This window comes from Phyllostomus discolor, chromosome 2, assembly GCF_004126475.2.
Source record: "Phyllostomus discolor isolate MPI-MPIP mPhyDis1 chromosome 2, mPhyDis1.pri.v3, whole genome shotgun sequence".
In the NCBI taxonomy this organism is placed as follows: domain Eukaryota; kingdom Metazoa; phylum Chordata; class Mammalia; order Chiroptera; family Phyllostomidae; genus Phyllostomus; species Phyllostomus discolor.
This window is the reverse complement of record NC_040904.2, coordinates 210,386,666-210,411,233: the sequence shown is the minus strand read 5'-3', so window position 1 is coordinate 210,411,233 and position 24,568 is coordinate 210,386,666. Positions and strand designations below refer to the sequence as shown.

At 59.3% G+C, this 24,568-nt stretch overlaps 1 protein-coding gene across 2 annotated transcripts; it reads right to left on the bottom strand.

Moving 5' to 3' along the window:
• Positions 1–897: 897 nt before the first annotated feature.
• GTPBP1 (GTP binding protein 1) lies at positions 898–23,083 on the bottom strand. Of its 2 annotated transcripts, XM_028533000.2 has the most exons (12): positions 22,753–23,083; positions 19,143–19,254; positions 13,340–13,520; positions 12,456–12,804; positions 10,131–10,254; positions 8,716–8,830; positions 7,253–7,397; positions 6,914–7,096; positions 6,022–6,157; positions 5,311–5,489; positions 4,208–4,405; positions 2,587–3,426 (listed from the first exon to the last, which is right to left on the bottom strand). In XM_028533000.2, exons 1-12 carry the CDS (start codon positions 22,942–22,944, stop codon positions 3,334–3,336), a joined length of 2,007 nt encoding a protein of 668 aa, XP_028388801.1. In that variant the 5' UTR covers positions 22,945–23,083; the 3' UTR covers positions 2,587–3,333. The 2 variants fall into 2 exon arrangements, with proteins under 2 accessions (XP_028388802.1, XP_028388801.1); XM_028533001.2 differs by lacking the exon at positions 19,143–19,254 and having other exon boundaries at positions 898–3,426; positions 22,753–22,955.
• Positions 23,084–24,568: the final 1,485 nt, after the last annotated feature.

Sequence of the window (24,568 nt, the reverse complement as noted above, 5' to 3'; positions counted from 1 at the left end):
AGATTCTAGTTTTTGGCTATGCAAAAAATAAATTATGCCCAGACTAATGGAGTGTGTGGTTTTCACCTGGCCCGTGACACAGGCCATCTGCTCTCGGGAAAACAGAGTGAGTTCTTGGCCAGAGCACTGCCTTTTCAGAGACCCATTCCCGCTTTAGAAACCCAAGCCCCTCAGCTAGAACCCAGCTGTGATGGGGCGGGAGTTAGAGATCTGCCCCTCGTATATCTGTGCTGGATGGGGCAAGGAGGGGGTCCCCTGAAGAGCCAGAGTCCGCCAGCTCAGGGGAGCAGGTCCTGGCCCTTCCCCTAAATACGCCCCCAGATTCAGCATCGCTAACGAGGTGCTCAAAGGGCGGGGACAGCCCCCAGCGGGACTCTCAGACACATGCCTCTTGTCCCCACATGGTGCCTGGCCCAGGGCCAGTCCTGAGCACAGCTGCGGGGACCGCTGAGGGACAGGTCAGTGCGGGGCTCGTGGGGCGGGAGTGCAAGTCCAGCCCAAGGCTCTGGGCCAGTTCCTGGACTCCAAGGCTCGGCGTCCTGGGCGGCAGTGAGTCCTACACAGGGCGCGCCCCCACCAACTGCCCGCCGCCTTCCCCTTTCACGCCACACCTGACCTGCTGCGCCTCAGGCACCACTTCTCAACACAGGAGCCACCCCTGAGCGCCCCAGTGGAGGAGCCCCCGGAACTCGTCCCCCGCGGTCTGGGCCTGGGCGCCCTGCCCGCCCGCACACGCTCAAACCCTGTGGCCCCTCCTGGCGCCGCTCACACCACCTTCTCTGCTGGTGCCGCCCACGACCCCGACCCCACTTGCGTGTTCCCCTGCCTCGCACTGGGCCGGGGGCCAGCGAGCCAGAGCGGTGGTGCCGACTGAGTCACAAGATGCCATTTGCGATCGTCAGATTAACAAGTTTATTCTTTGTCAACTACAAAAGGGCTGGTGTTTTGTTCCAAACGGACAGTTGGTGGGGCTGAGACCCCCCAGGAACTCCGCAGTCCCTACCGAGGACAGTGAAACGCTGCCGCCAGCCCGCGTGGCCGAGGACCACAGAGATCTGGACCAGCCTCCCGCAACTGAGGGGGAGGCCAGGGCGGAGGCCGCAGCTTCTGAACATACAGTGGTTATGCTCACAGGGGCCAGAGTTCACACAAAATGGGGTCCCACCTCTTCTGGGGTTCTACCTTGGCCAAGCCCTCTGGAAACACAAACTCCACAGCACCCGCCGTGGGGACAGAGCAGGGGGTGCTCCACCCTGGAGCCCTGCAACTGGGAAGGCATCCGGGGGCAGCGGCCCCTGGAAGCAGAACCAGAGTCTAAAGCAAAGGGGAAGCAGCCAGCGGACAGAGGGACAGACGGGGCCAAAGGACACACTGCGGCCGGCAGGGACCCGCTGGGGGCCCTGCTCCTCTGAGCTGCAGTCTCCTGAACTAGAACAAGGGAACCACCACCACCACCCTCAGAGCCCGTGGAGTCAGCGAGACACGTGGCCCAGCCCCAGCCACACCAGAGACGTGTCACCGCCACACTTCTCCTTTCCGGTCTGTCCCCGCCTGTGGCCTCTGCTGTGGCCTTGGAAACCAGCGCGAGTGGTGAGCAGGGTGCTGACCACGCACCAGGCGCCTCCCCCATGCCGGGCACATCAGGGCCTCACGTCCATCCTCTCCCTGAGTCGTTACGACCCCCGAAAGCATTCACCTCTTGCTGCAGAGGAGGGAACTGAGGCTCCGAGGCGGCTGGCAAGGCGTCCCGGGTCACAGCTGGTGGGAGGGCCTGGGTGCTGGGCCACGCCTGCCTGACCGGAGGAGCCGGGCCCTCCCCCAGTCCCACCCCGCGCCAGAGACCGGGGCGCAGGGCAGGCGAGCAACGACGTTCCCAGTGGCACCTGGAGGGGCTGCACAGGGGGCGGGCTTTCTGTTTAGTGCGCTGGTCTGGTCCCTGCACGGCCCAGGTCAGCGGTAAGTAGAGTTGGGAGGAGGGGAGGTGAAGGGGCCAGCAGTCAGGGAGGGGAAGGGAAGGAGAAAGGCTGGGGACAGGGAGGCGAGGCTGAGGAAGGACCCAGCCCGCTGGGCGTCTGCCTCGGCCAGAGAAAGGGCACACGTGCGCCCAGCAGCCTGCCCTGAACTGAGGGCTTCAGTCCCCAGCTCAGACCAGCCGGTTCAGGGCCTGGGCAGCCATGTCTGGCCGATGGCCACGCAGCCCCAGCCCCACGCCAGGTGGCAACCCTTCCGGAGCGCTTGCTGCTCTCTCTGCTGGGCCTAGAGGAGTCGCATTCACTGCCCCCACCTGCCTTCACTGCACCCCACTCAGGACTCCCAAACAGGGGCCGGGCCCTTCACTGCTGCGCGCCTGCAGCTGCCGCACTGGGGCCACGAGGCAGGGGCACGGCGGGAAGCGGGGGGGGGGGGGGCCCAGGCCCAGTCTGGCTCAGAGGAGCAGCTGCTCTCCACCAAAAGCAGCAGGACCCTAAGCAGGTGACACCGCTCTGCTCGCCAGGGCCCGAGACCCAGTAAGACTGAGTGCAAGTCCCAGCAGGAGGCGGCTCCCTGGACGCTCCTGCTCCGCAGACCCGCAGAGCGGGAGCTGCGCTGACCAGCCAGGCAAACCCAGGCTTGTGTCCAGGGGGAAGGAAAAGCCACCAGCTGCCTTTGGGTCGGCGGCAAGGGTTGGAGCTAGGGGTAGGGAGGGCCCACAATCCCATCACCTCTCCCTCTGCACGTCTACGGTTACAGTTGAAGAGCTTTTGACATCGTCTGCCGTGAGGTTTAAGGGGGAGAGCGGGGAGGAGGGGGGAGAAGAGAAAGCCAGCACCGCCCACCCTGCGAGGAGCCCGAGTCCCGGAAGGAGGCTCCTGGGGGCCGCGGCACTTGCACCTGCAGCCCCCGGCCCAGCAGCCAGCTCCACAGAGGCGCTCCGGGCACCCTTGGGCCCCTTCGGCCCCTGACAGCCCCTAACGCTTCTCACAGAGACGCACGGACAGACGGACAGATGAATGGACAGGCAGCCAGTGGTGTTCGAGGGAGGGAGGAGGAAGACTGCCAGGGTCCGAGTGGCCACTCCTGCACCACGCGCACACACACACACGAGAGAGAATAAAAAGAATAAAAACTAAGGGCCCAGAGGTACAAAACTGAGTGAGGAAGAAGGTGGGCGAGAGGGTGGGAGGTGGTCAGCACGGCAGACGGCTGGCCGCCTCCCCCAGCTTATAAATTACAAGGCCCCCAGAAACCAGGGGGCGGGGAATGGTGAGCTCCGGCTGTGGCCTGAGGGCGGGCGCGGGCTGCCCAGGCCCAGAGCGGGAGAACCCCTCGGGTGGGAGGGCAGGCGGAGGAAATTCAGCAGCCGCTGGCAGGAGTCGCACAGGCGCCCTGGCTCTTCACCTTGTGACGCTGGCCCCCTCGTCGCCGGCCCCCGCTGCTGGGCTTGGACTGGAAGAGAAAGCAGGAGCGTGAGAAGCAGTGACCCCCGGGAGCGGCGGAGGACAGCAGCGGGGCGGGGGCCGCAGGAAGACGGGGCCTGAGACCAAGGGGGTGCAGCGCGGGGCCAGCCCCGCCGGAGCAGCCATCACTGCGGTCCAGTGGAGCCGGGGCCGCGGCCCTGCCTACCTGCCAGAGGGAAGGCAGGTGTGGTGTGGCAAGGGGGCGAGAGGTCAGGAGCCGACCCCTGCCACCACCGACAGGTGGAGAGAGGAGGGGAGGGCTTCCTCCGCCACGGAGGAGCCCACGGGGGAGAGGCTCGGGCAGGGGCGAGGTGCTGGCAGGGGATGCTGAGCGGCAGGCGCAGTGACACGGGGCCCAAGGCCGCCGACCCCGCAGGAGGCGTCATGTCGGGGAGGGGGCACAGGAGAGCAGAGAGGGCAACAGTTTTGCAACCTTATGGGCAGCACCTGCAGACGCCGCCCTCACCTGTAAGCCGCCCTCACCTGTAAGCCGCACTGGGGCAGGGAAACTGACAGGTGGAACCAGTCGCTAATCAGGACCAATTAAACTGACGTCACGCAGGCCACACCTCCAAGTTGGAGAAACACCGCCCCCAGAGACAAAGGCGCACGCTCCGAAGCGCCCGCGTGCCTGGACTGTGGGGAACGCCCTCTGTCCGTGCGCGGGTGTGGCGGAAACTCTCCCGTTACACGTCGCCCTCACCGACCGTGGTGACAGGCACAGCTGCCATCGTCCTGTCCCCCCCAGGTGCCCCCCCAGGCACGCTCACCGTCGGCTGGAGACTGCTGGACAAAGCTGACTGCGACGCCCCGAGAGAGCAAGCTTCATCTCCAGGCGGGGGCACCCCCAGCGCCGGCCCTCCGGAGGGGCCGTCTTCTCGTTTGCTCAGGGGGCCTTTCTTCGTCGACTGCATTTTAATCTGCTGAGGCTTGGAGTTCATCGGGGAGTTGTTGGTGGTCTGCAGGAGCTGCAGTAGCCAAGGGGGCGGGGGTGAGGCCGGGGCCGAGGGCGGGGACGTCAGCTCAGCTGCCTGCTCCCCCCCGCCCCCCCTCGGGGCCTTCTCACCCACCCCACCCCGGCCTGGCCGGTCCTGGAGCAGGGCCCAGGGTCCACGGCAGGAGGGCCGCAGCAGGGGCAGAGGAATGGAGAGCTGTTCCCTCCCTACCCAGTGAGTGCCCCAGGCTGCCTCCGCCCCGCCGTGTAGGGCTCCATCCTGGGCCCTGCTCCAGCAGAAAGTCGGGACACCTCGGCCCCTCCTACACAGCGCAGCCCCCTGCCTGGGCCCGGCCTGCCAGAGCCCTGCGAGCTGGGCGCGAGGTCCTCTTCCTGCCGCGCTGGCCGGGACTCCTCTAGGAACAGCAACTGCGTCTCCAGCCCTAGGGCCCTGCCGTCCCTGCGACGGGCGGCTGGGGCAAGTGTAACTCGGAGCCTGCCAGAAAGCAACTGAGGAGGGTCTCCGCAGCTGGACACACTCGGAGAGGGTGGCTATCACAGATCTCAAGTACGGCCCTGACTGGTGCGGCTCAGTGGGTTGAGCCCTGTCCTGCAAAGCGAGGGGTTGCCGGTTCGATTCCTAGTCCACGCACACGCCTGAGGTGAGGGCCAGGCCCCCAGCTGGGGCCCACACATCGGTGTTTCTCTCCCTCTTTCCCCCTCCCTTCCTCTCTCTCTATAAATAAGTATCTTTTAAAAAACCTCAAGTACTGCCCCCCAGGAGGCGCACACTGCTCCCGCTCTCCCTAGGCGGGGGCTGGCGTCTCTGCCCCTGGCTGTCCAGGAGACGCCCAGGGCTTCTCAAGAAGCCCCTGCGGAGCTCAAGGTCCCGTGGCCCCTGGTGTCGGCTGGAGGCAGGTGAGACCTGCCAGGCCGTACCTTGGTGATGGTGCCCACAGCCTTGGTGCGGCCTTCCCGGAACACCAGCCGCTGGTCTATGTGTAGGTACTCGGGCGTCTTGATGAAGCGGAAGTGCACGGTGGCCTTGTCCCCCGTGCGCAGACAGTCCTTGTCCATGCTCAGGATGGTGGCCGTCTGCCTGATGCTCCCACAGTGCACTGCCAAGGGAGCCCGGTCAGGACAGGCTGGAGCCACCGTTGGGCTCAGGGCAGGGGAGGCGGTGAGTAAGAGCACGGGACCCACCTCACCTGTGGCAGGCCGAGGCCTCGGGGGCCCGGGGAAGCCAAGGGAGCCGGGGTGCACCGGGGTCTGACTGCGCCTCCAGCTCTCCTGCCTCTTCCTCTGGTTAGGCCCCCGACCCTGGACCCACGCTCCATGTCCCTGACTACGGGGCATTGTGTCTGCTATGGTGCCTTCTCTCAACTGTCAGCTCCTGCAGGGCGGGGCCCTTGCCTATCTGCTCTCTGTCCCCAGCACCGGGCACCAGCTGGCGCACCACGGCACCCAGCAGGCACCGAGGATGCACACGGCCGGCACTCGGTCTGTTTGCAGGACTGACTAAACGCTATGGCCCGTGGGCGGAAAAGACACCTCACTGAACAGGACGGAGACCTGCCTCTCGGACGCAGGTGAAGCTGGGGCACTCAGTGAAGGGTTGCCTCCCGAGCCCGCAACCCCCCAGACACCTACCCATGGCCTGGTAGCGCGGGCTGATCGTGGTGGGGTGGTGGAGGACAAGGATCTCAGCCTCGAACTCCCAGGACGCTTGGGGATTCAAACGTGGAGAAACCATCACCATGCCCTTCCGGATGGAGGAGCGCTTAATCTAAAAGAAAGAGGGGACCCCAGACCTCAGGGCCACTAAAGCCTTAGGGTTTCACCCCCAACCCTGGAGGACCAGGAGTCCTTCTGGGGCTGAGGACCACCCCGACGCGTCCTTGCCCTCACTGCGCCGGGCCACAGGCCTTCTGGGGAGGTTCTGGTGCCGTGGGAAGCTTAAACACTGCTGTTCGGGGTCAGGAAAGACTTCTTGCAAGAAGTGACCTTTCCGCTGGGCCTTGAGGGACGGGTAAGAGTCAAGTGGGTGATGAGGGCAAAGGCCGGCGCGCGCGGCCTGACCGTCGGAGGGAGCGAAGGCAGCCCGCTCTGCTGGGTGACCTGGGTGACCTGGGCGGCAGAGAGGAGGCGGCCCTAGAGGCAGCACTCGCCCCAACCCCTGGGCGACAGACGGCTGAATGGGACGAGGGCTTGGCATGGACCCCCAGTGGCCCTGTCGAGGGGCCCTCAACACAGCAGGGAGATGCCTGTGTGCCCTCACCCGAGCGTGGACACCCTGCTCAGATACTAGAGGGAGAAACAAGCTCAGGAGGCAGGCAGGTCTGGGTCCAAGTCCTGGCTCTCCCGCTCACCACCTGCGCCCTCCTGGGCATGTCAGGCAGGCTCTCTGATGAGCCTGGGTTTCCTCATCTGCGAAAGTGAGGTCGGCAGCCCCTGGCTGGCAGAGCAGCCTCGAGGACTGGCAGCGGCCCAGGGCCCCGTCAGACGGGGACCCCGGGGGAGTTCCGGCACTACGGACACTCACCTTCTTCAGCGCAAAGGAGGCCGTCTGGCCCCCCCGCACCTCCTTGACGGGCATGCGCTTGCGATGGATCGATTTGACGGCGATGGGCAGGAAGTTCCCCAGGGGGTCCGGGCCCAGCAGCAGCGTGTCGTTCAGCTTGATCAGGCCCCTAAGCGTTGTCCCCGACACCACTGTCCCCACGCCCTGCGGAGGGAGGAGACCCGGCCCGGTAAGTCTATCCCCACTTGGCCAGCCGCTCTCCACCACAGACTCGACCCAGCACAGCTCGCCAGGAGTGCCAGCACAGCTCACAGGGAGTGCCCGCCCCGCCTCCCGCCTGGCCCGGCAGGAGCCGCTCACCGGCACGGAGTACGTGTCGTCAATCTGGAACTCAGCGGGCTCTTCCTCCCGGTAGCTGGTGCGGGGGGAGAGGAGGTTGAGGAACATCTTCAGCAGATCCAGGTTCTCGCCGGTGACGTTGGAGATCTGGAATATCGGGCACATCCTAAGTGGAGGGGGGAGAGGGAGGAAGACGGGCGCTCAGGAGGCCGGCTCCTGCCTGACGCAGGACGGGAGTGCGGGAGGACCCCCCCAGGGCGGCCCTGCTGCCCCTCGCCTGCCTCCCAGGGCTCCACCCGAAGGCCTTTTCCTCCACTCCGTTTTGTCTCTGAAACCTGTCCCCTCCTGTTTGTCCCCCCCACTGCCCCGCTTCAGGTGCTCATGACTGCGCCTTCCTAGAGCACACGCACGCTCACTTGAAGGCCGTACCCCTCCCCATCACAGAGAGAGCAGCCCCCATGCCCCTCCTAACATTTCTGCGGGTTTATTTCTCTTAAAGCCCGTATTCCAGCCAGACCAGAGAACTGCACTTTCTCCTAAAAGCTTGGTCCTTTTCTGCTGCCAGGTATGTATCTGGTCGCTCCGGTCCTGCCGCCTGAACTCCTTCCCTCTCACCCAACCACCAAACCCTCTCGTCCTCCGGGGCACATGGCCCCCACTGCTGCTTCCAGGAAACCCTTCCCCGAGGGCACTCGACTCCTTGCAGCTCTGGAAGGTGCTGGGTCCCTGTCACATGTAACTATGTCTGGCTCCTACGCCTCCCACCCAGGGTTAATCAGACTCTGCAAGATCAGCTGCTAGAGCTGCTAGAGCAGCGCTGCACAGAACAGCACAGGCAAAGGCAAAAATGGGGGCGGCCGAAACGCTCGCCCTCTGCTGGCCAGATGGCAGTACTGCAGACAGCATCGGGGCAGAGCCACCGGCCAGGACACCAGGGTCCTGTCCTACAGGACCAAGCCGGGAGGCAGACAGCTGTAGGCACCCCCACGACTCTGGGAGAAGGAACAGACTCATCTAACTTCAGAGAGTGCCTCTGGCCAAGGAGCTGACCTTGAGGACAAGGACAGTGCCCGAGTCAACACTGAAACCTCACTTTCTACATGAAGAGTGCCACAAAGCAGACATCCAGAAAACATATGGAATCAAAGGATACCTTAATGAGTACAGGCCTGAAGTGATTTGAGATTCAGGAGCTTTTGAGAAAGGCAGTATAAAAACGTGCAAGAAGTTATAAAAGTGGCGCACGGCTACCACGCAGCAGCCAGGCGCGGTGCCGGTGCCCTCCACAGAACGCGCCCAGCACTCCCGAGAGCCCTGCGGAGAAGGCAGATTACCCCCGTTTCGCAGACGGTAGGGACGCTGAGGTCTCAGCTGGACAGAGCCCCCGGGCCACACTGCCGGCCGGGGGACCTCGGGCTGAGACCACAAGAGCCTGTTCGCCCGCGCCCATCCCTGCCCAGGAGGGAGCGCCCCCAGCCCACTACCTCTCGGAGCTGAAGTTGGAGGCCGTGACGATCACGTCGTCCTTGCTCTGCACCAGCACGGGGATCTTCCGGCAGCCCGGCGACTTCAGCAGGCGCTGCAGCAGCTTCAGTGTTTCTGGAAGGGTGGGGTGCACAGAATTAGGGGGACACGGCCTTCTCTTTGGCCCGGCTTCCAGGGCAAAACAGGCCCCTGCACCAGTGCCGCGAGCAGGAGGCAGTGTTACACGCCGCACTGCCTGGGGAAGCAGAGAGGGAGACGGAGCTTCAGCGGACGCTCGCCTGCTGGGGTCGGGAAGGCAGAGACAAGGCCCGTCGGCCAAGGCTGCGCGTCTGAAACCCACTGGGCTTCTCTCGAGTCTCCAGAAGACCCGCATCTGGTAAGTGACGAAGGGGTCTTAATACGGACACAATGTCCTTAATACAAGGACAATGTTCCCAGAATGCTCTGCTTCCTGGAACTGAAGGCCCCTGAGAAGAGGATCCCCAGGACACTTGGACACGGGCAGAGGCCCTGTAAGGCCCGCCCAAAGGACACCGCTCCATGTCCCCCTGCCGGCCGTGCAGTGAGGAGCACGCACAGGCCTGGCCCTGCCACCCTGTTCTGAAGCCTTTGGTGGCGACAGGTCATCAGACCTTCTGCCCCAATGTCGCCACCTACGTGCAGCTCAGACGGTATAACCCAATGCCACCTGCCTGCGGCCCTCTGGAAAGAGGTACAGGGTCAGAGACCCTAAGAATCTTGCATTTGGCCTCACCCGGTGTGGCTCAGTGGGTTGGGCATTATCCCACAAACGGAAAGGTCCCTGTCCAACTCCCGGTTCGATTCACGACCAGGCCACACGCCCGGGTTGCAGGCCGGGTGCACGGCTGGGGCGCGCAAGAGGCGACTGATCGATGTGTCTCTCACATGCCAGTTTCCCTCCCTTTCTGCCTCCCTTCTCCTCTCTCTAAAAATAAATAAAGGAAGTCTAGGAAGGAAGGAAGGAAGGAAGGAAGAAGGTAGGTTGGTTGCACTTGGCTGTGGCCGAGGAGCTCGGCTGGTTAGAGCACTGTCCTGATGCGTCAAGGTTGTGGGTTCAATCCCCAGTCAGGAACACACAAGAATCAACCAATGAATGTGTAAATAAGTGGAACAACGTATCTATGTTTGTTCTCTCTCTCATCAATTATAAAAAAATATGTTGCATCTGGAACCAGAAAGGACAAGTGCAGGGGATAATTCTAGACTGTGCTCAGACCGAGAGATGGGCAGGGGAGGAAAAGGTGATTCTGGGCTGATGAAATACCCAGGCCGGGCCTGAGCGCAAAACAAGGAAACAGGAGATTCTGGGCTGAAGCCCTGGCAGCAGGCCACCATGGAGCCACCGTGGGCGGCGGCCCCGGACCGACTGCTGCCGGCCGGAGGCGCCACTCACCTTGCAGGATGTTCGCAGGACACATGTCGATCTTGGTGACCACCACGAAAACAGGCACGTTGAGTGCCAGCGCCAAGCCCAGGTGCTCCTTGGTCATGCCCACGATGCCAGCGTTGCTGCCCACCTGCCCCAACACGGAAAGAGCTGTCAGGGCAAGGCAGACAGGTCGAGGCTGCTGCTGAGCGGGCGCAGAGACTCAGGGCAGGAGCGAGAGCACGCTCCGTCACTGCGGCCTCCAGCAGAACAGGACCCGGCGCACGATCCCACAGCACCATGCGGGGGCTCCCCTTTCTCCGCCTCCTCGCCAGCACTTGGAGGTGGGGGGTGGGGGAGCACCATCCCCACAGGTGTGAGCGCCGGCTCATCACGGCTCTGATTCGCATGTCTGTCGTGACTGGGGGCGCCAGGCGTCTTTCCTATGTCTGCTGGCCATTCCAGTGCCTCGTGCGCCCCCCGGAGACACCTGGAGCCCGCACCAGCGGAAGTGTGTGTGTTCTCTCCCCCAGTTTCACACATTCGGGAGACTCGGAAGAAGAGTATAATGAGTGGCACACACTCGCCACTCAGACTCAACAATGAACATTCGGCCACACTTATCTGTGTACGAGACGGGGGGTGTGGCTTTCGTCTGCTTCTGTTTTTTGGCCGGACCGTGTGAGAGCAGGTCGGGGACGCTGTGACCCTCGCCCCCGAGCGCTCAGCACACACACAGACCCGCAGAGCAAGAGCTCCCGTGTCTCCTGCTGTGATCGCGACAAAGACGCACAAGGGCCTCCTGACGGCATCCACTGCGCAGTCTCCGAGGATTCATGCGTCTCAGGTGCTCCCCACCTCGTCTTACACCTGCTTTTTCCAGCCATCCATTCACGGTTTTTTTTTTAATGGTAGCATGTTATATGCACCTTGCTTTTTTCCCCCTTAAAAACGCATTTTAGATGCTTGAACACCTAATTCATGCTACTTGTGTGCTGGACCTTTCACATGCGTTATGACATTTAAACCTCAAGGGACCCTCTGGGGCGGACATTACTGAGAGGGAGGGCGAGGGCAGGCCCTGGGGAAAGGGGGGGAGGACAGGAAAAGCTCCGGCTCCTCAGGGAGCCGCCATGGTCTATATATTTTACAGATTCCCTCCTCCTGGTAATGGACTGCCGTGAAATAATGATGAAATATGTCATTATTTTCTTCGGAACATTTTTAATATTTGAATCATGGCCTGAAAGTCAGATAATAATATATAACGTTTCCTCTGGGTGAAGACGCTTCCAATAGCTGGCCTTGCTGACTGCAGCTCAGTCAGAAAAATGCTCATCTTAAACTGACGGATTTCTGCCCCTTTCTTACTACCTCCCTGCCCCGTGGACCAGCACCAAAACCTCTGCTGAGGCCCCAGGAACCCTGGGTGGAGTGGGCGGAGCCTCCGCCCTGCGCTCCACCTCTCCTCCGCCTCCGGTCCGGCAGACTCGGCCGGAGAACCGGTCTTTGCGGGCAGTTGCCGGCGCTGGCTCCGAGCAGATGCTTGCGTTGGCTACGCTCATCAACGCCAGCTGCCGGAGGACTGGGGTGTGGGGAAGGCCTTCGAGAAGGACTTGCGGACGGAAACGTGCTCGTTCTCCCTGTAGGACCTACGCTCTCTCCCTGTAGGAGCCTCGAAGCTGCCACCCAGTGGCGGCCCTCGGACTTGCGCTCCGTCGGGGAGCAGAGCAGCGGGGCCCAGACAGTGCACAAGCTTAAGGACAGGAGGTGACACACAGCCACCGCTCCCTTTCTCCTTTTCAGTTCACCCACGCAAGCCAGCTGCGCAAAAACCGATGGTGATGGCCGGTGAGCTCTCAAGGAGCCGGGCCGGCTGCTCATGGAGAGGCTGCCGCCCTCCAGGCCGGCACGCAGACCCTCGCGAGTGCGCTCCCTCCAGGCTGTGGAAGACGCCTCAGCACAGGCCCCTCCTGACTGCTGCCCGTGCTCTCCACTCCTCCCCCCACCCGCCCTCTCTGAGCAGATCGCCAGGTGTTGCCCCCTCAAAGGAGCCAGACCCCAGAGGAAACCATTTCTGGGGGTAACGAACAAGGCCCAGAAGAAACCCTCCCCCATGCCTCTCCAAAAATGAGAGGCCTGCAGATACCTTGGTTTGTCCTCAGGGGATCCCTTCTGAGTCTTGACTAGGGGAGCAGGTGACAGAGGTCCTTTGAGAAGACCGCAGAGCTCAGGGAGAGGCACCCAGCAAAGCCTGTCCCCCTGACCAGCGTCCGAGCCCCCAGCTGACAGGCTCCGGCCTCAGACGGATGCCCGCTCTCGCACGCGCGCTGCCCAGGCGTCCGCACTCACCATGAGCATGCAGAAGTCAGGCAGGTGGCCCGTCATGCCAAAGACCGTGGTCTTCAGGTACTTCTCGTGGCCAGCCAGGTCGATGAAGGTAATCACCTTGGTGGACTTCTCACAGATCTTGGTCCACTCGAGGCTGCCGCCGTGGCTGTCCGGCTTGTTCACCACGTTGCCTTCGCTGTCGAAGCCCAGAATGTCGTTGCCCACGCTGCTGGTGCGGCCGGACTCGATCTCGTGCTTGTGGCGGAAGAGCTTCTGGCGGGCAAAGCCCCGGCCGTTGTCCAGCTCCCCGTGCGTCAGGACGCCCAGAAGCGTGCTTTTGCCAGCGTCCACGTTGCCCACCACTGCGACCCTGCGTGCGCGCAAACCCGGACACCCACGTGAGAGGGAGCGGGGGAGCCAAGGGGAAGCCACTAGCTGACTCTGTCCGGACGGGCTTGCTCCTGAGCCTCTCCAGCTCACTGCTCCTCCATCCATGGCCAAGCACCCGGGAATGTTCCAGACGGTGTTATCCAGGGCGCAGAAGGAGCCACTCATCAGGACCCGGGCCGCCACCACGGTGGCTTTCTCCCCTAACTCCCGCGCTCATTTCCCCAAAGCTGCCGGACAGGGGCCCCCGAACACTCTCCCCCACCAGGCCGGTTTCCGGCCTCCCAGGCCAGTGGAAGGAGGACGCAGCCCACGGACGCACGCGCGGGGCTGGCATCGCCCCCACTCTTCCCCAGGGGGAGTGTCCAGGCCCGGGGACGTGCAGAAGTGCGGAAAGGCACCATCGCGTCTGTGGACACTCTCCCCGCCGCAGGGGCGGGGTGGGGGGTGACTCTGTGAAGCCCTGGACCCCAAGGTCGCGCTGCAGGGACCCCCGAACTGTTCTGAGGCCTCCTCACCTGACCTCCAGGAAGTCATTGTCTCCTACTCGTTTCCGGACCAGGTAGTCCCGCACGCGGCCCCCAGCTTCCTGCCGCTCCCGCAGGAGGATGACGTCGGCCTCTATCTGCTCCGCCATGCTCTTCACTGTGGCGTAGGAGGCCTCCATGTCGGCTTCGCTCAGCCCGTACTCGGTGCCATCTGGTGATGAGAGCCCAGACCTCAGTGCTCCGGCCGGCCGGGCAGCCCACACTCCTCACCATGCCCCCCGCCCCCAGCACTGGAGAAGAGCACAGCTCTGCACCCGACACGTAAGAGCTGGGGCACACTTGGTTAACAGGACTGAAGAAGAGCGCCACAGCCGGCCCGTGCAGCAGGGCACTCACTCGTTCATGCAACGGTCACCACCGAGACTCTGCTGGGTTGCAGGCCACGCCTCAGGCCGAGCCCCGGGGATACAGGTGCCCTCAGGGGGCTGACAGCCCCGCAGGACAGACAGCAAGTTAATTAACTGCAGTACAGCTCGATTGCTGTGTTGCATAGAACGGTACAAAGACAGCGTCAGCACGAAGAGAGCGTGAAGCGTGAGCACGGGCACTGCCTGGGGAAGCCGAAGTCAGCTCCGCAGGGTGCTGGGTCCCCGACTGTGAAAAACGGGCCAGCAGAAGAGGAGGAGAGACGCCCCAGGCAGCGCAGCTAAGCACGGAGCATCGCGGATCCCAGCACACTCAGGGCCGCGCAGCAGCCCGGCGTGCTGGGGAGCAGGAGGTCAGGTGGCAGCAGACCACACAAGAGGGAGAAGCGGTGATGCAGACAGACATCAGCGGGAGACACGGTGGGAGCCTCGGGGTGCAGGCAGGGAGTCACGTGGCCGGACCGAGGGGGATAGGAAGATCTCGGGCGGCAGCAGGAAGTGCGTACTGCCGAGTGGGAGACCAGAAAAGGGAGCCCAGGTAGGAAGTCATTCTAATAGTCCGGGTGAGCAGCAATGAGGATGGTGACAAAGGAAAATGGGGAGAGAATTTAAGAATGGTTTTAGGGATAGGTTGTTAACTGAGGTGGCTCAAATGAGATGTCCAGCAAGCAGATGGGAGAACGAGTCTGAGCTCAGGACGAGGGAGGGACGAGCCAGCCGATCACTTGCTGAGAGCCGACAGTATGACAATTCCCACCAGGTGCCTGTCACATGGTTCATCACTCCCACGCACTCCCACTCTGTCCCTGGGCTGCTCGCAGCAGGCCAGACCTCTTCCCTTTCACTGCCTCCCAAAGACCGGGGGCGCCTCCTCTCACCCTCTCTCCTTCCTCAGCTGCCCACCCGCCCCTGACAATCAGGCTCCAGCCGCTCCGAAACTGGGAGAAGGAGACCCACCCCCTCCTCCCTTGCCCCGGAGAGAATCCCCCGAGCGAACGGCTCCTCCACTCCTCTTACCCCCGACCGTCTCAAAGGTGCAACTGAGACGTGTTGACCATCACGCACCGACTCTCTGCATCTTACTCACAGCTCCAGAAGAAACTAGCTTCCAGGCCATCAAAGGCCTTCTAACCACTCACCCGACGCCCCTTTCCCGACTGCAACAGCACCTGACGCTGCCGGCCCCCCTGCCCTGGCCCCTGAAGCACTTCTCGCCCTGCCTGCTGGCCTCCGGCAGGAACTCCAGTGACCAGGAACTCCCGTGCCGCCCACCCCCGCTGTCCGGGTCCTCCTGGTTCTCTGTCTGCGCCGCCGGCTCCTCCTGCTCCTCTTCTCCAGGGGCGACCGGTGGGCCCCTTCTCTGCCCTCTGAAATTCCCCTCGGCCACCTCACTCTGTGGCTCCAAATGTCATGCCGGAAACTACAAAAGACATTAATTTCTACCACTGTCTCCTCCCCAGAACTCCAGACTGAATTTCCAAATGGCTGGATGACTCCTAGAAGCCCGATATCTATCTAAACTCAACAACCCCACCCCCTCCCTTTAAACAACAGTGCAAAAAACTAGCACAATTTCATCATTTTAGTCCTCACGGCCACCCTGTGCGGTAAGCCCTTCTCTCGCCACCCAGCAGTGGGGTACACAGAACCCAGACAGGATTGAGAGCGGGTAGGGGGCAGAGGGGCTGTGAGAGCGGGGGTCTTCTGCCTGCAAACCCGGGCTTTCCCCTCTGGCGAGGGCTCTTCCTACTGCCAGACCAACCAGTTCGTCCTCCCGCCTTCCCTGTTACGGGCGACAGCCATCCGGTCGCCCGAGAGCACTCCACACTCATCCCTGACTCTGACTCGAGCGCTACGCCTGCCCTTCTTTCTGTGTCCCTGCTCTCCTCTTCTTGCCACCCAATGCCACCAGTCCGATCCAGGCCCTTGGTCCACCCCGGTCACCACAACAGACCCCGAACTGGCCTTCCCAAACCGTCTGTCCCGCCAGCCCTCCTGCGCAGACAGGAGCCCAAGTTCGCAAACGAAGCACAGCTCCCGCGCTGTCTGGTCCTAGGTCAAAGCCTCGGAGGGAGTGGCTCCCCGGGCCCAGCAGAGCTCGGTGGGTGCCATTCCTTTAAGGCCTCCTCTGCTTCTGCCGCACCCCTGCTCACTGTCGTGCCACCCCCGCCCCCTGTCCCTGTGCTCTGCCGGCCCTGCATCCTGGCTGTGGCATCTCTGCCTGCCTGTCAGAACGCTGCCCATTCTGCTCCCTCGGGGCCTCCACCACACACCGCACCTCGTAGAACAGCTCCAGATGCGTGTCTTCCCCAACTACACATCCGCATCTTCAGGGCAGGGGCCCAGCCCCAACCTTCCCCGGATGCCCCACCTGGGACGCCTTTCCCATATGAAGTCCCAGGTGTCTGTAACACGCAAAACAAAAGGACCAAGAAGGAGCAGCTGGGCTGAGGAGTTTCTAAACACACGGCCGACCTGGCTCTGGACGTCGGGGTTAGAAAAGAACTTGCCGGAAGAGGTCCTCCGAGGAGGCCCGCTAGCCTAGCCGTTCTTGCCACACCCCGATCTCCTGGTTCTGACACAACAAAAAGCAACGCTTTCAGGTCCCCTTCCACACCAGGGGGCAGCCACCGTCGTCACCCTGTCTACCCAGAGCCCCCAGAAAACGCCCCCAGCTGTGTCAGGCTTCCCAGCATGCACTGCACTCCTTGCTCAGCAGGAGTGGAGACAAAGGCCAAGGAGAAAAGCCCCGAAGTCCCACCACCCAAGGCCACACACTCCCCCGCGCCAGGCCCTGGGGGAGACTTCTGTCCCGCCGCCATCCGGCTGACCCTTCCCACAGGCAGGCTCCCGCTCCACGCGACACGAAGGTTCTCTGCGAAGTCTAAAGCCTTGGGCACGGCATTCAGAGACCCTCGAGATCTGGGCCCTGCCTCCCTGTCCAGCCCCGCTCCTGATGGACACTCCGGACCTCGCACACCACACTCCTGCTTCCTGAATCGCCACGGGGCCACCAACCCCCTCCAGCTGCCAGGGCCTCTGGGCCTCTGTGCGTGTGGCCTCCTCTGCTTGCTCGCTACCACCTCCGTTCACCTCGAGAACCCCTGCCCACCCTTGAGACCCAGCTCAAGGGGCGCTCCTCTTTGAAGCCTTTCCTGACCCCCCACAAAGACCTCACACCCCTCCTTCACTGCCTGGACTTTTCATACAGCACCTGGCTCTCCGAACATCGTAACGTGGTATCTGATGAATTAAGGCGGTTCTTTTGGAAAGGAATCTCATGGCAAATCAACTGTAACCTGGAATCCTTAAAAAATTACTGCTGCAACTACTAGTACTAGCTAACATCTATGTAACGCTTACTGTAGGCTAAGTGTCCACCTTCACGGTGACACCGCCACCACCCCCGCTTTGGGAGGAGTTAAAGGGCCGGCGGGCACACGCAGACCTGCAGGCTCCAGCCCCTGAACCCACCGACCGCCGGGCCGGACCGCCCCCTTTCGAAAGACCAATCTTAAATCAGGGATGTATGCTGAGAGCGCACAGTCCTCCGTACCGCCCACAACTTTTTCATGTCTAACTTATTCACACAAAATCCCTCAGAAGTCGGGTGGCAAAGGAAGTGATGAACAGGTGAAGCCCGAGGCACACGCAGGAAGCGGGCGATGGAGCCGCCCCCGGCGCCTGGCGTCTGGGGCCGTCCTCTGTTTGAGGTCCGACCTGTTGGACTAGTTACGGCCTCTAAAGGGTTCCAGCAGGAAGGACTCACTCCGACCCCGGGAGCATCCAACCGGCAGGTGCGACGATAATGCCTGGTGTGTGGGTGTGTTAATGAACGTCTGACTTCTGGTGTTCTGCCACGAGAGGGTTACTTAGTGGTGAGTTGCCAAGGTGTGATACAATTCCCTGCGAGTCCACATTAAGGAAATGGGGGAGGGGGTATCTTCAGAAACTGGGTCTTCAAAGAACAGTCACAACATCTGTCCAAACTGATCTAGAAGTGGTTCCTTCGACTCTGCAAGCATGAGTGGTCTCTGAGCGGTTCGCCCTCGGACAGCGGGCCGCGTGCACACCGGGCGCAGGGGCTTTCGGAGGCCCACCAGGGACGCCCCCGTCGGCACACAAGCGGCTTTTCGCAGCCCGGCTCTCCCTGCTATCTCTGCAAGCACTCCCGACGCCAACCAACTCCCTTTTCTCGGACAAGCAATCTCTCGGACCAAGCCTCCTTAAAGGTGATAAGACCTGAAACCTGGGAGGCGGCCACAAAGATGGGAAGGAAAGGAAAGGAGAGATAAGAAAAATATTTCAAAGTAAGGCACTGCCATATTTGGCGATCAAGCCCTTCTTCCTTGTGTTATGTTACTCCTACAGTATTTCCAAATGCTGTTTTCCACTGAGGTTATCCGTACACATGCCATCTTTCCTTCCTGGCACAGAGACCAGGTTGTAGTACTCAAACATGCTTTGCAACAGTATCAAGCTCTTAGAAGATACTTAATAGTTATTTGTCAAATAAAGAATGATTCTGAGATTTTTCTCCATCTTAAACTCAGTCTACAAAAGAATTATTATCTGCCTTTACAAAGCCTACATTCAACAAAGAGAACTGCTCCTTTAATGATGCGCTGAGACCTACGGAGGCTCCCTGCAAAGATGACAGACAAGTTCTGGGGCAGGCTAAATTCACAACAGTCATTAACACACCCCGCTGCCATCTCAGCAAAGATGATGTGGCAAGGAAGATGAGTGTTAAGTAGGCCTTGGTTTGAAAGTTAAACTAGGACTGGCCAGCGAGGGGAAAATGCCTAAGATATAGTCTGGGATTCTGTTCCGCAGGCTGCCTTCCTCTACAAACAGTCCATTACAAAGGAATAAGTGGGCCGCGTGCAATAACCGGTTCTTCCCAGTAGGTAGCGAGCCCACACATCTGTGGACCTCACGGGGGCGGGGGGCGGAGCGAGGGCTTCTGCTACCACAGCCGTCCAGAGTGGCCAGTGTGGTCGGGGCAGGGAAGCCTTGCTGAAGAGGGAGATTCCGGGGTGGCCGCTTCTTGCTGGCATCAAGAAGGATCACGGAACTTTTCTGCTCAGCAGACAACAGGTAGCGGTGGGATGTGTAAACCGGGCCACAGTGGGCACCTGGAGCTGCCCGGGGGAGGCCTGATTCCAGACCTTCGCACGAATGGAGAGCACCGGAGGCAGAAAGGAAGCGTCTGTAAAACAGCTTGGAAAGCGCGTCTTTAACGTCAAGCGTGTTATGACCATTAAGGTGGGAAGTAACATCGTCACGCTGCCCTTTTATGTCCTCCCAGGCAGTTCCGCGGACACTGAACAAGAAGAGTGGGTGAAGATGGAACATGTGCTCTAAGTCATTTTTAAAAAATAAAGTGAAAGGAAAACTATGCTCACCTGATCCCTGCCCAATGACATATATGGTCTCTCCGCATCCCTCGTCCATCCTCTCCCACATCTGCCGAAGTAGGCTGTCATACTGCTCTGATGTAGGGCTCACTAGAACCAGCTAGAAGAGAAACCAACAGCCTTAGGACCACACTCACTAGGCGAGCACCACAGCCAAAGCAGATTAACAGCCCGACCAGAGACCCTGGCTGCACCCCACGGCACCCTCATCTAAATCAGCTGCAAGGCCCCCGCATGTCCTCTCTGCCACTCCTTACACAGTCTTTGAGCCTGAGGCCTTCTGTGAGCTGAGATGTCTAGTGTCCCCAAATGACAGTGTCTGAAACCAGCAGGGGAAGACCGGCAATGACTGAGGACCTGCCACCATGGCTAGAAACTGACAAGCATGGCCTCACACCTGCACGCCCAGGTCTGCTCCCCGCGGCCTGCCGCTCCGGGACAGAGACCTCCCGCACCGTCAGGCCCTCCGCCCAAGGCCAACGGCTGCCACAACAACAAGAGAGTTCGGTTCCATCTTGCCTTGGCTATCTTGGTATTTTTAAACATCGGCAGTAAGAACTGCTGCCGAGACTTGTCTTCATCCACAAAACACCATGACCGCTAAGGTGGGTATTAGCGCCATCATTTACAAATCTGGGCCAATGACATTCAAAAGTATCAACTACTTATTTGGGGACACCATTTACCAATAGGCACATCAGGTCCCATTCTCTAACCACTCATGTTTGACCTTGGATGAAGACCTTAACCTCTCGTTTTTTTCAATCTACAACATGCAGATAGTACCACCTGCACCATGAGTCCACCGTAGAGACCAAGTAAGGTAACATGTAAGCATCTGGTCCACAGCTCCCTAAGGGCTGGGTACAGTGTCCTCACAATTATTCCAAAACCACCTTCTTGGCTGAGACTAGCCACCAGTTTAGGAATTGTCTCTCCCCTTGGAAACATTCAGAAGAGCCTTAGATCTCCATGTACAGTTGTATTAAGTGTATAAACTTATAGCTTGTAATCTCTTCCTCAGGAATCAATCTACCAACCTATCCCTCCTCTCCCTCCACGTGGTCAGTTTTCTTTTCGGTATCACCAATATACGAGGTCTGTCCAGAAAGAGTCCAGCCATTGTTAATATAACAAGAACAGTTTGCGCAACAACGATGTACCCTGGCAGCGGGGGGAGTGAGCGGGAATGCGCATGCGTGAACAATGACTTCGCTGTACTAGTCAGTGGGGGCGGTAGACGCCACCGAGTGAGCATGTGGACTGTGTGGCTGTCACATTCAAATGACTGAGCGAGTAGAGCAATAAATCTGCATCAAATTTTGCGTTAAGCCTGAACATTGCTCCACAGAAACTATTCAGATTCAGAAGGCCGCAGCTGTAGGCAACTGGCGATTGGCAGCTTCATCATGACACCGTCTCCACTCATGCATCCCATCCTGGGCAGGTTTTTGGCAAAACATCAAATCGCCCAGGGGACTCAGCCCCCCTACAGCCCCGATTTGGCATCCTACGACTTCTGGCTTTTCCCAAAACTAAAATCACCTTTGAAAGGGAAGAGATTTCTGACCATCGGTGAGATTTAGGAAAGTATAACCAGGCAGCTAATCGATTGGGAGAACTGTGTGAGGTCCTAAGGTGCCTACTTTGAAGGGGACAAAGGCGTCATTGTCCTAGGTACACTGCTTCTTGGATCTTCTTCAATAAATGTCTCTATGTTTCCTATTACGTGGCTGGATACCTTCTGGACAGACCTGGTATACAGCTTCTCAACTTTAAAACAGCGAGGCAGGCTTCGCCAGCTATGTGCCAAAGTAACACTCTCCTGTTCTGGAGCAGTAAATAAGCTGGCCAGGAAATGAGGGTCATTACTCTCTTTGCAAATGCACTCTGCAATTCCCCAACTGCTTTCAGATTTCTTCAGCACCTTGACCATGAACTAACATCCACTTCGTCTGCTTGAGTCAAGCACACCTCTGACAATTCCCGAGGTGACTGGTCAGAGCTTGTACTCGTACCCTGAGTGCTGCCCCGTCACACCGCCTCACACACTTCCCTGACCTTCCCTCTCCCGGTCTGGCCATCCTCGCTCTGGCATTAGAGGCACCAGGCTGGACCACTGGCTTCTCAGAACTCAGCTGCCACTAAGGGAGAAACAGCAGTTGAGAGCTGGTTGCTTAGATTATAGGGACAAGTTGTCTCCAGCTGGGACCAAGCTCCACACCACGTCGCCATGTGAAAAGTCCCAACCATCTCTACTGCAGGTCTCCAACGACAAGCAGGAGGGGTGTCGGTGTTCTGTCTTCCATCGGCCGCTATTAATCTGCACAGGGAGCGACCGGTTACTCAGTTCTCTTCAAACATTCACTGAGTGGTATGTACTAGAGGCTACACTAGGTGTCTCAACACATCTCTCGCTTTACGACCACCTGTACTTAAAAGATGACGCAGCTGGAGAACTGAGAGGTTAAGAAACTTTCCCAAGGTCACAGAGCCTTTTTTAAGTGGCAGGGCAGGAAAGGAATCTGTTAAAAAAAAAAAAAGAACAAAAAACAAAATTCAAGCAAGTACATTTGAAGATCTCATTGCTTTATTGAACAACTCATGAATTGGGCAGCATCTGAATAGTGCAAAATGTAAGACTCTTAGAGGAAACTGGGCAGGATAAGAAAGTTCCTAGGAAAAAAAAAAGGACTGTCTCAGGCCAGGTCACCCGTTTCGGTGGGGAAGGGTGGCAGGGGGCTCTTACGCAGATTACCTGTCTGGTGTCCACGAGGAAATTACAGTTTAATATCCCACACCTAGGAGAGGCTGAAACTGCAATTAAGTCTTGGTCTGCTGACCTGTGAGCAAGTGACCCCACCTAGGGCTTGTCTCTTTATTTAGCAGAAACAAGCCCTGTCTGACGCCCAAGCTAGTATTCTTCTTTTAGCAATTGTTAAGCACCTTAAAGAACACCAGTTACGTCTTATACTTACTTTTTTAGCCCTCACATGCCAAGCAGGTGAGACCTTAACTCCTGCCCACCTTGTAAAGAGTTCAAAACACAAGATTTGCAACGTCCTTCATTATTCCGTTCATACAAGTTGTAGTTCCACTCTCAGGATGGCAAGATGGTGGGTTATGTCCACCTTTCAATTTTGTTTTGGGTGGATTCGCAAAGAAGGCATAGCTGAGACATTCTTCTGCCCGACTCAACGACTACTTTCTGTTTCCTTTCCCGACACCAGGAAGGGACGCCTCCCCACCCCCCGGAGACGACCTGATGATCCTCCCGCGCTTCCACTCCCCCTGCCCAAACCTCGGTCACGGAGGAGGCGGCACCGAGTGGGGTGCTGCCAGCGTCGGGCACCCGTGTTCCACGTGGCGGAGCTGAGGGGTTGTGATGCCCCCCACCCCCATCCAGCTGGACCGCGGGAGGCGGGTCGGCTGCACCCCCGGGCCAGGCGGTGGGTGAGGGGATGGCCCGCAGGGGAGCCCGGAAGCCCCGCACACTAACCGCACTGGCAAGTGGGTGGGCTTAGCCCTTCCCGCCCCTGCCGTTGCCCGGACTGGCTCAGCCCTGTCCCCCTCGGCTCCAGGTTCCCTTCAGGCCTACCTTGCTGGTGAGGTCCAGCTCCGACTCGCCGTTAAGCGCCTCGCCATCCTCGCTGCAGTCTGAGTCGAAGCCGCCGTGTAGCCGGGCGGCAGCCGCCGCGGCCCGGGCCGCCCCCGGGGAGCTAGGCTCCGGGGCGAACATAGAGGCCGGGACCGGCGAGTCCATCGGGGAGCGACTCCGCTCCGCCGCCATCTTTAATAACTTAGGCTAATTCGTACCGGCCTCCCATCCCTCCCCGGCTCATTTGTCTAATCTATGCGTAGTCCCGCCCCATGCCTTATTGGAATAATTTATGCGAACTTTTTCCAGCCGCTCCTGGAGAGCTACACGTATCTCCAGCTAAGAAACGATCGACAAGGGCGCTCAGCTACCAATCGCGGCAGCCCTTTCAAGTACCTAATGAATAATTAATGAGCCCAAACCCCAACAACAAATACAGGAGACGTCACACGCCTGGATTGCAGCTCGAGAGAGAGCAGCACCAAGTCCATGCTACCAGCCGGAGCCTTCCGGCCAACAGGAGCAGAGCACAGTATGACTGACACGGTAGCCATCCAATGAGGAGGAAGACACACACGCACACACGCACACACGCACAGTTTGCCCTCACCTCTCTACACTCGCTTAGTTTTCCAGAGGAGGTGCTTAGCTTCCAAATCCTACCGCCCAGAGCCTTCGGATGATGGACAGGGTCAAGGCCCAATCCAGTTATTGGATAGGTCCTGCGCCTAGGGCTACCTCCCACAGAAGTAGTAAACAGCACAAACCTCAGGCTACTCAACTCATTGGTTTAGGGCAGTCTGTGGAAAGCAGGGCCAGTAAAATGGCATTGGTCCGATTAAGATAGCATAAGGTATATAAAATAAAGTGGAGTCGTTTATGTCAGCTAAAATGGCTGTCAGCCAGCCATGCCACTTTGGTTCAAGAGGAAAATACCCTAAGTCAGAGTAAACACATCTGGCAAGGAAATATATCTGCCCACGCGGTCAAATATCCCAAGTGTGTTTCCTTGCCAAGTGTGTCTCCTTGCCAGACCTGTCTGTTCTGACCGCGTGGGCAGATATGTCTCCTTGCCAGATGTTTACTCTGACTTAGGGTATTTTCCTCTTGAACCAAAGTGGCATGGCTGGCTGACAGCCACGTTAGCTGACATAAATGACTCCACTTTATCTTATATACTTTATGCTATCTTAATCAGACCAATGCCATTTTATTGGTCTTGCTCTTCGCACAGTTCCTGGAAGACCGAGGCCAGATCTGCTGGCACTCTCCAGGAAATTTTGATAGTAGGATCAGATCGATGCCTGGAATACTACAGCAGCCAGAGCAGGGCAATTCATTAAATGCTGACCTTAAGGAAAATTCTCCATTCACTACCTCTGTAGAGAGAGAGAGCAATTACACGACCAAAAAGAGACAATCTGCTGAAATATTAATAGGAGCCAGAAGCACCTGCTAAAAAGAAAGCCCCAAAATGGGGTCACAGTGGGAAGTCCCACTAAGACTCAATACCTAATTTTTTAAAAGATTTTATTTATTTATTTTTAGGGAGGGGCGGAGGGAGGAGAAAGAGAGGGAGAGAAACATCAATGTGTGATTGCCTCTTGCATGCCCCCTACTGGGGACCTGGCCTCCAGCTCAGGCATGTGCCCCAACCTGGAATCAAACCAGCAACCCCCTGGTTCTCAGGCCAGTGCTCAGTCCACTGAGCCACACCAGCCAGGGTTCAATACCTAACTTAATTGCAGTTTCATTCTGTCCGAGGAGTGGGATCTTAATCAGCCTGCAATTTCCTGATCACTTGTGAGGTAAGCTT